This window comes from Nematolebias whitei, chromosome 1, assembly GCF_014905685.2.
Source record: "Nematolebias whitei isolate Nwh7 chromosome 1, NemWhi1, whole genome shotgun sequence".
Lineage (NCBI taxonomy): Eukaryota > Metazoa > Chordata > Actinopteri > Cyprinodontiformes > Rivulidae > Nematolebias > Nematolebias whitei.
In genome coordinates, this window is record NC_056498.1 from 35,933,674 (window position 1) to 35,944,429 (window position 10,756).

At 38.5% G+C, this 10,756-nt stretch overlaps 1 protein-coding gene across 1 annotated transcript in view; it reads right to left on the reverse strand.

Moving 5' to 3' along the window:
- Positions 1–4,564: 4,564 nt before the first annotated feature.
- Positions 4,565–10,756, reverse strand: part of LOC119409802 (kelch repeat-containing protein) — a 13,976-nt gene continuing 7,784 nt past the window's right edge. The window contains exons 6-12 of the mRNA XM_037676740.1: positions 9,315–9,446; positions 9,043–9,230; positions 8,770–8,966; positions 8,600–8,694; positions 8,472–8,526; positions 6,784–6,881; positions 4,565–4,827 (exon numbers count right to left, since the gene is read on the reverse strand). Coding sequence (XP_037532668.1) covers positions 4,565–4,827; positions 6,784–6,881; positions 8,472–8,526; positions 8,600–8,694; positions 8,770–8,966; positions 9,043–9,230; positions 9,315–9,446 — 1,028 coding nt within the window. The remainder of the gene's footprint in view (positions 4,828–6,783; positions 6,882–8,471; positions 8,527–8,599; positions 8,695–8,769; positions 8,967–9,042; positions 9,231–9,314; positions 9,447–10,756) is intronic.

The window sequence follows — 10,756 nt, forward strand, 5'->3', positions numbered from 1 at the left end:
AAACACAGCTATTTCATGGTCAAAACTTAGATAGGTCATATTTATAAACTACTTGTAGTTCCGTCATACATTTAATCGAGCTATTTCACATTTATGAGCTAGTATTTTATAATTATGACTTGACCATCTCGTGTTTATGGTTATGCCATGATTAAGGGATAGCTTATCATCTCACAAATATGAATAGCATCTCATATTTACCACATGTAATCTCAATATATGACTTAGTATTTCAAAGTACTGTTTATATATACATATATATATATATTATTTATGTATATCATACCATACCACTTTATTTATAAAGCACTTAAAACAGCAACAAGGCCAACCAAAGTGCTGTATGTATATATATTAGGGATGCACGATATTATCGGCATGGTATCGGTATCAGCCGATATTAACGATAAAAGTAAATATCAGATATCGGCCATTCCATCAAAATAACTCACCGAGATAAAAGGCACTGTTTTTGTATGACAACCCAGTGACAAGGATGCCTGCAGCGCCAGCACAACGTGATGACGTCACACGCTCCTACCTGATCTGATCACGGCGGGAGAGGAAGGAGTGAACGTATCGGCGGTGTGGGAGTTTTTTAAAGTGTCGGCGACTGATCGCAGAACTGCTATTTGCAATGACTGTTCAGCGTCAGCGATGCGAGGAGGAGCGAAAATGAAGTCCTACAACACTTCAAAACTTAATTAGCCATCTCAAGAATCACCATTCCGACCATTATGATGAGGTTATGGTGGCCAGAAAGGAAAGCGAGAGAGCGGTCAACCGTGGAGAAACAAAACCTCACCAGCAGTCCATCCATCCAAAGACCACGCAGAATAATGTATTTTAACTCCACAGCAGAGAAAGTTATGTAGTCTCTGTAAGAAGGTCTAAGGAAAATCGGTATTGGTATCGGTTATCGGCCAGATAAGTTTTAACATACTGGATATTGGACAAAAATCCAATATTGTGCATCCCTATTTCATATTTTCTCATAATTAGAACTTACTTATCTCATAATTACATTATGAAACAGTAATTATGACTTATCTACCAAATTAATGTTTCATAAAAATGACTTAATATCTCATTTTTATGACCTAGTATCTCAAAATTGTGATGTTGCATCCTATATATTAGTAATATTTAAAACTTTGCTATTTTCTCAGCTCAGTGTCAAACATAGCATTTCATATTACGACTGGTGGCAATTCCATAATCATAAGTTATTTCTTAATTTTGACCATCATTAATCAGAGAATTACACAGCCGTACATTTATGAAGCGTTATTGCAGCAAAGCTTAAACTTAATCATCAAACAAGAAGATACTGACCAACTCTGACAATTTCCCCAATATTTATGTATATTAAATGTTCTGTTTAATATCTAACTATTTGTAATTGAGCATAAAGACGTCCCATCAGCTACAGGTTATTTATTTAGCTCATACTCTAATCCTGCCAAATCATGGGCTCTATTCGCAGCCGCTGCTCCAAAAATAAACCAAAAATAAAATGTAAATATATATATCCATGTCATCCGTTTGTGTGACTGCAGGCTCAGACATCTCCAAGTTACTTAGCAACGACTGAAGGCTGCCTCAGATGATGCGGCTGCGACTGGGAAAATGGAAAAAACAAGTGATGTCTGAACTCGGTCTGCAGAGTCGCACAATGCGAGGATGTTGTGCGGAAAATAAAAGAAGAGTTCAGGAAACGAAAGGCTCTGAGAGGCCTGCTGGGAACGACTGGGAGGGAATCCAACTGGCAGGATTTCCCGAAGAATCAAGTGGGGGGGGCAGGAACAAAGGGTTCACCTTTAAAACGGCAAGAGCACACTAAAGGGGACAAAGACGAATTGAAAAAAGATAAATACTGCTGTTTTCAACATGCATCTATTTATTAAATTCCATGTGAGCTCAGCTGTGAATCATTTTTAGTTTGTTGCAAAAAAAAAAAAAGTGAGGAGGTGTCGCCATCTGCAGGATTTTTGTCAATAGCTACATCAAATCTGCAGAATGAACTGATTTCAGTTTTAAAGACGTTGATTTAAAACTGGGTAGTAGCCGAGACTGATCCCCAACACATAACGCAAGCTCTCTCCACATCTGTCACCAATAACCTATCTGCAGTCTACAAGTCAAATATTTCATGAACCTGCTGGGTTTAATTTAATAAAACTAACATTTTACGACTGGCTGTAAATCTACAGCGCTTCAACGTTTGAAGCGGACACAGTTCAAGATGGCTGCTGCAGCCAACTCCTCTTACAAATAACTGCAATGGTCATTTGGTCAGTTTTACTAATTTTGTGCTAAAATCTGGCGATTGTCAACTCGCACTCCACGTTCTGCTCGCTGGCCAAGCCGTGTTTAAATTTTAAGCATAAGCTGCTGGGGTCAACCATGTTTGTCTGTTAGCAAAATATCCTGCGAACCACTTGATGGATTCCAGTGAGCATTTGAGAAACAGATACGACTTCAGGAGTCAATCCACTTTAAGGTGGCGACCACAGCTAATGAGCCGACAACAAAAAGGCTTCCCAAGACATCTTTAATGTGTTTTTAACGTGTTTAGATTTTAACGTTTCAGTTTGCACTTTTTAAATTATGTCTCAGAGGCTTTATATTAAACATGTGGAGTTAAGTGAAGGCATTTTCAGTGAGTCTGAAAACCACAACGAGCTGCAAACGTTAGCGTTAACCTTCCATGTGGACTCGGGCTGCAGTGCATTATGGTCCGTTTCCATGGCTGCAGTGCACAGCTTCACCAAACCATGTGACCAGGTTAAATAAACCCCACGTCTAAAGATCTGAACTACCCTTTAAAGTTAAAACACATTTTAACTAGGGAAATTGCATTTTCTGCAAAAATGTAGTGTGAATGCTAATTGCTTAAGAACTTGCTGAAAAACAGCTGAAATCAATTAAAAAAACATGCTGAAATGGAAGAACAAGCCTGTTAGCAGAAGTAAAAAGAAAACATATTTGCTGAATTAGGTTTAAAGAAGTAAAAATTAGCACAAAAAAAAAGAAATGAGCTTAAAAAGTAGCAGAAAGAAGCTTAACTACCAGAAGGAAGTGTAAAGAGCTGAAATGAGATTTAAAAAAATGTGGAATTAGCTGAAAAAGCTAAATTTAGCACATAAACTGCTAAATAGCAGCTGAAACTAGCAGAAAAAAAGCTGAAAGAAGTATAACAAGCTGAAATTAGCAGAAAGAAGATAATTAGGCTGAAAGTAGCAGAAATTACAACGAAAAACTTGAATTTAGCTGAAAACAGCTGAAATTAGCTAAAAAAAAGTAAGATATAGCTGAAAAGGTAGAATGAGCTTAACTTAGCATAAGAAAGCAGAAACAACATTTGCCCAATTAAGCTGAAAGAAGCAGAAAAGAGCACAAAAAGTGGAAATTATCTGAAAAAAGCTGAACTAGGCAAAAAACAGCTGAAAAGTAGCTAAAAATAAGCTTTAATTACCAGAAGTAGAGTGCACATTTGTTGCTGAATTAGACTGAAAAAAGTTGAAATGAGTGCAAAAAAAATGTGGAATTAGCTGACAAAGCTAAAATTAGCATGAAAACAACTAAATAGTAGCTGAAATTGCAGGAAAAAGCTGAAACTTGTATAAATAAGCTGAAAGGAGTATAATAAGCTGAAATTAGCAGCAAGAAAATAGAATAAGCACAAAAATATTCTAGTTAGCTGAAAGAACCTAAAAGGAGCAAAAAACAGCTGAAATTAGCTGAAAAGTTTAAATTTGCACAAGGAAAGAAGCTGAAGCAGAACAAAATGTGAAAGGAGCAGTAAAAGGTTGTAAACAGAGCTAAAGATGTGAAGGATGTAAAATGAGCCCAGTTCATTTTCTGAGGAAAAAAGTAAGAAAAGGCTAAATATCTCAAAAAGCTAAAGTTGCACCAATAACAAAAGTCATAGCAGCACTGTCCTGAAAGAGCTGAACATTTTGATTCACGATTTGTTGAAATATAACAAAAGCTGTGGAACGAGAATCACGCCTAAAAATTCTAATAATCGGACCCGTTTTAATATAAAGTCGACCCGCTGGAGTTTTACATCGGACTGAAAAAGTGAATAAATTGAAAATGAATAAAGATTCAGAGTCGTATTTTTTAATGACGGTAAGACTGAGCTCAAAATATAAATGTTTATTAAGAATAAAGAGAAGACAAATGCAAGCTTTTACGATTATTTCCACAGTATGTAAACATAATAAAATATATATTTTATGTAAATGATCCGTTTGTTTATAAAAACAAAAAAAACGAGAAAATAAAACAGCAATATGTACCTGAGAGAACAAGTTTCACGTGTGTGCATTTGAAGTAAATGTTTTAAATCAGTGACAATATTTGTTCTAAATGACAAACCTGTGGTGGGAAATGTTTATTTAGAAAAAATATATCTCTTGTTGTTGTTTACCGGACTCAGGTTAAATCTAAAATCTACAGCTAACCTGCGAATAGATGGAACTTTAATGCGGTTTTCAACACAAACTGGGAATAAAAAAATAATTCAAAACCTTAAAGAAAAGACGTTAAAGCGGTTTCACGCTCGGACAGGAAGTAGAAACTTTTCCACGCCGAGCACTTCCTCCATGGGAACGCTCGTCAGGTCCGAGTAAAAGTCCCCCTCGTTGTCTCCGCCTCCAAACACCAGCAGGGTTCTTCCATCGGACCCGAAGCTCGCCGCTACGTCTCCGCCCTGCTCCGAGGTGGGACGGCGACCGGGCGTTTCCATGGTGATGATGGAGTGTCCCGCCCTGGGGACGGAGAGCCGAGGCAGCGTCAGCTCCGTCCAGGTGCTCGACTCTGAAACGACAAAACTCAACGTCAGCAAAGAGGTTTTTTTTTTTTTGATGAATCTAAAATATGTGACCCGTCGCATCGAACCGAGGACGAATAAACAAAGGATCCTTTTGATCTAACCATTTTAAGCTACATTTTGATGTTGTGATAAACACTGGAAAATCCATCTGAATCTTTAATCATTTAATCGCAAGTTAAATGAAAATTATCAACCTCATTTTCATTTATCGGCTCTATCGTTTCTTCGTGTCTCACTTTCTACTGAAGACACTGGAAGACAAAAAGCTCAACTCCGGTGCTCTTCACTGACCCCTCCCTTTCTCTTTAAAATTTATTTTAACCGTCCAAAATGGTGTTTTTGGATCGTTAAAAGCAGCTAAGCTGAGAAGCTAAGCTACGAGCTAAACTAACAGGCCGACCTCGGAAAACTCGGTCTTGTCGAAGTTCAAAAATTCATGGTTGAAACCCGTGCCTTTGTCTAAAAAAGTTGTTTTTCTCTGCAAAAAGAAGCTGAGAACTTGTTTACAGATTTTTATTAAAAGCTTCGTGTGACAAATGCTATGCTAAAGAGCTCAAAACATACCGCGCATCCGCCATTTTGAAAAACGAAAAACAAGAATGAGGGACAGCCCATGTCACATCAAGAGGCCTCCCTCCCATTTTTCTTAAAGAGACACGCTGCTCGCTCCCTCACTATCCATTCTTCGGTTTAAACAGTCTTATACTGCCATCCAGTGGTCAAAAAAGGTACTACACACAAAATTAACCAACATTTCTTCTTAAATTTGACAATTACTAATTATTGTCAAATTTCAAACATTATCGTTTATCACAATAATTTCTGAGACAATTAATCGCCCAGCAAAATTTGTTATCGTGACAGGCCTAGCGGAGCGGCGAAATGCAGCTGATTTGACGTTTGCTCCAGGAGTTCCGGAGCAAGACGAAGGTGGCTTGGTACGGCAAGCCAAGTGTCTCATTAATAGCCACTTTTACCTATTAACGAGACACTTAGCTTGCCATATTCCTTGAGGGCCATCTAGTGGTTGAAAATGGTAGTGTTCAATATTTTCGATGTAAGAATGAATGAAATCGTCAGATTTCTGCTAAAATTTGGGTTATAGATATGGGAGAAAAAAAACAAATAAGTCGCTCCGCCATATAAGTCGCAGGGCGTGCAAATTTATGCAAAAAGGTGCAACTTATACGGCGAACAGGACGGTATTTAGCAGAAAGTAGCAAAAAATGTAAGGCTTTTCTGCTCCAAATTATCATTAGCTGATGGTACTGCTCAGACAAAAGTTCCAGAACATTCCATAGGAGACATTTCATTTAAAAGGAACGCAGGGATGAGGTATTTATTCCATCATATTTTGACAAAATGCAATTATTGCTAATTTTTCAACCAAAGCACAAGTTGCCTCTATCCTTACAGACCACTTTGTTCCTTAATACTAGGTTCGAGGTGACATAAATGGACAAAAAGATGGAAACAATTCACTTAAATTAAAAAATATATATATTTATTTGAATGAGTTTGCAGCTTCACAGAAAGCTTCACTTATATTTAGAAGCTGAATGTCGAAACATTGCAATAATTTATTTTATTTTATTGCTTTTCTTTGCATTCAGTGGCTGGCGATAATGTTTTTGTCTTTATCTGTCTGTTAGAAAAACATGTCACGATTTACTAAACACATTTAAATGTAACTTTTAGGATGTGATCTTTGAGCTGAATAACTTCTGGAGTCAACCAAAGTCAAAATGGCCGCCACAGCTAACCAGATTTAACAAACACGATTTTACAGCTGCTGAACTAAAATGTGGTGGTAGTAGCTGAGAGTCCTTTACAACACATACTAGTGCAAACAGATTGTATGCATAACGATAATAACTGCATGAAATGCAATTCTTTAAGGAACTGTTTTAATTTTCTGGCATTATTAAAACGCTCCTCACCTGTATCGAAGACGAAGGCGTCACTGAGAGCGTTGTTCCCGTTGTAGCCACCGTGGATCAGAAACTTGGTGTCCGACAGCACAGCACTGCCGTGCCAACTGCAACAGCAAATATATTTTTAATCATTTTGTTTCCACGTTCATAAAACCTTTCGAAGAGAGAAGTTGCATTTCCTACGCAAATGCAGTGAGAATGATTTCTGCTGAAAGCAGCTGAAGAAGTTGAACCGAGCTAAACTGTTAACGCTAGTTGAATTTGAACAGCTGACATTTATTGAAAGCAGGAAAATAAAAGCTTAAAGCAGAAAAATAAAAGCTTAAAGCAGAAAAATAAAAGCTTAAAGCAGGAAAATAAAAGCTTAAAGCAGAAAAATAAAAGCTTAAAGCAGAAAAATAAAAGCTTAAAGCAGAAAAAGAAAAGCTTAAAGCAGTAGAAAAACTACAGGGATGTGTAGGAAAGGCTGAATGGAGCAGAAATGTTGCAAGCATGAGCAAATTGAGCTAATAAGGAAGAGACAAAAAGAAATATTACAAATATGAAATTAGCAAAAAAAAAAATATTGTTGCTGAAAAAGCTAAAAAAATAAAAAAGGCTGAAACAAAATAAATTTCCTGCGAAAATGTATGAATGCTTATTGCTGAAGAACTTGCTGACAAATAGCTGAAATTGAAGAACGAGCCAACGTAAGCAGAAGAAAGCGGAAAGAACACATATTTGCTGAAATATGTTTAAAAAAGCAGAAATGAGCATAAAAATTACAAAATTAGCTAAAAAAGGGGGTGAAATTAGGTAAATATAACTGAAACGTAACTGAAAAGGCAGAAAGAAGCTTAAAGTACCAGAAGGCGGTGGAAGGAGGTGACATGAACTAACAAATGTGAAATTAGCTGGAAAAGCTAAATTTAGCATAAAAAGCTGAAATAGCAGAAAAAAGCTGAAAAGAGCTGACATTAGCAGAAAAAATTTTATAAGGCAGAAATTATCACGAAAAACTTGAGTTTATCTGAAAAGGCTAAAATTAGCTAAAATAAATGCTGAAAAAAGTAGCTAAATAACAGAAATAAGCTTCAATTACCAGAAGGAAGTGGAGAGAGCACATTTTTGATGAATTAGACTGAAAAAATTTGAAAGATGTGCAAAAAATCAAAATGTGGAATTAGCTAAAAAAAAGATCAAATTAGCATACAAACAGCTAAATAGTAGCTGAAGTAGGAGAAAAAGCTGAAACGTATAAATAAGCAGAAAGGAGCTGAAATTAGCAAAAATAAGATAGAAGAAGCACAAAAATGTTGTAGTTAGCAGAAAGAGACTGAAAGGAGCACAAAACAGCTGAAAAAAAAAAAACGTTTAAATTTGCAGAAGGAAGCTGAAAGAAGCTAAAGGAAGCAGTAAAAGGTCCTAAACAGATCTAAAGATTTGACGAATGGAAAATGTTCTCAATTAATTTTCGTGGACAAAAAAGCTAAATATTTCAAAACGTAAAAATGGCACAAACACCAAAAGTCATAGCAGGATTGTCCCAAATGAGCCGAACGTTTTGATACAGGAATTGCTGAAATAGCAAAACGGACTATGGAACGAGCAGAAGAAAAATGGATCTCGAAATAAACCCTCACACACTAAATCGTGTTCAAAAATTGAGCGTACGGGTCATAAACAGCCACTGAATGAGGGTTTTGTGATCGTACCTTCGAGGGGACGGCGCTTTTCCAGATGTTGTCACAACAGAAAACTCCATCAGACCTAATAAACACAATTTGTTTGTTTATACTTCCAGTGTGCGTGTTGTTTAGTGACCAGTCGGGGTGTAGCTTACCGAGGTCCAGTATGTACATGTCGTTGTAGCAGACGGGAGTGTCCCACCCCCCGAACACGTAAATGTACCTCTCCTGAATCACACACGCAGAGTGGCTGGCGAGAAAAATACGGTTTAAGTGTTTGACCAAACATAACGCTTAATATTTAACGTTAACGGAGTGCTGTTACCCTGATCGGGGGGACGGTTTGTCTCCTGTGACGATGGGTTGGTACCAGATGGAGAGGTGAGGGTCGAAGATGTACAACGAGTCACTGCAGCCATCGGGCTCTGGGTTGGGGCGAGGAAACACCCCTCCCAGCACGAAGAGCTCCCCCCGAAACATGCTGCAGCTGTGGTAGGCCAGCGGGGGAACCTTTCCCTGAGCCTGAAGAAGAAGACGGGAAGATTTGGGAAACTTGCCTGAAACTTTCCAAAGCGAAAAAAGTGGGGTCCAAACACACCTCCACCATGCTCCACCTCCAGCTCTGCGTGTCCAGGATGTGGACATCGTTGAACCACTTCTTGTTCTTGGAGCCTCCGAACACAAAGATGCGCTTGGAGTCTGGGTCGTAGACGGCTGTGTGGCCGATCCGGGCCTCAGGGGTCGGACCCTCTGCCAGAGTCTCTGCTGCCACCCAGGACATGTCCTCTAATGGACAGAGGACAAAATCAAACCTTCTGCAGCCTTCTGATACAAAGAGACGTTTCTGAATGTTGTTTGCAGTGGACCGACCCATGCAGAGCTTCCACATTGGATCCTTGCAGAACTGCATCTTGGCTCCCTGACCTCCGATTAAAATGGCCGTCTGAGCATCGATGGGACATAAAGTTTGACCCCAGCGTCCAGACGGCCGGATCAGAGGGGCTGCTGGTACACAAAAAGTTAACAAGTACTGGTCAAGGTTCAGAAGATTGCTTTGGATATTATTTCTGCAGCTAGGCCTGTCACGATAACAAATTTTGCTGGGCTCAGAAATTATTGTGATAAATGAAAATACTGTTTGAAATGTGACAATAATTAGTAATTATTTTCAAATTTAAGAAGAAATGTTGGTTCATTTTTGTGTGTAGTACCTTTTTTGACCACCGGATGGCAGTACAAGACTGTTTGAACCGAAGGATGGATAGTGAGAGTGTGAGCAGCGTGTCCCTTTAAGAAAAATGGGAGGGAGGCCCCTTGACGTGAGATGGGCTGTCTCGCTTTCCTTTTTTTTTTTGGTTCTCAAAATGGCGGATGCTCGTTGTGATTTGAGCTCTTTAGCATAGCATTTGTCACACAAAGCTTTTAATAATTATTATTTTTTAACCAGTAAGCAAGTTTTCAGCTTCTTTTTGCAGAGAAAAACAACTTTTTACACAAAGGCACGGGTTTCAACCGTGAATTTTGGAGCTTCGACAAGAAGGAGGTTTTTTCCCTCGATGTCGGCCTGTTAGCTTAGCTCGTAGCTTAGCTGCTTTTAACGATCCAAAAACACGATTTTGGACGGTTAAAACAGATTTTAAAGAAAAGAAAAAGGGAGGGGTCAGTGAAGAGCACCGGAGTTGAGCTTTTTGTCATCCAGTGTCTTCGGTAGAAAGAGAGAGACAAGAAGAAATGATAAAGCTGGTAGATGAAAACGAGGTTGATAATTTTCATTTATCATGCGATTAATTAATTTATTGTTTGTTGCGACAGGTCTATCTGCAGCGTGAAGTTTAGGCAGCCAGGCTGTGGAAACTGGACTTTTTTTTTTATTGTTTATTGCATATTTAACAAAATAAACCAACAATTAGCAACAAAGACACACAACCTACTTGGGCACCCACCCTTAACGAACAAGTGGAAGAAGAAACAAGTCCATTTTAAAAGATTAGGCGGGAAAAGTTCCTCTCATACAACTTGTACACAGTAGTCCCTCGATTCTTCACAGTTCGACTTTCAGACTCACTCTTTTGTGGGTTTTCAATATAAGATTGTATACCACACGTGATTGGCAATGGGGAAAGACCCTGGCCCCTCCCTTCTCTTTCTGAGGTCCTAGGAAAAAGAAAGGAGGGGGTGGGGCCTGTCTTATACCTGAGTGAGCCACAAGAGCAGCATGGATTGTTTATTTTAAATAATCAAGCGCGACCCGAACCAGCCTTTAGTAGCTGAGTGAAGCTGACACCCCACCCACTTCCAAAATTAAAGCAACT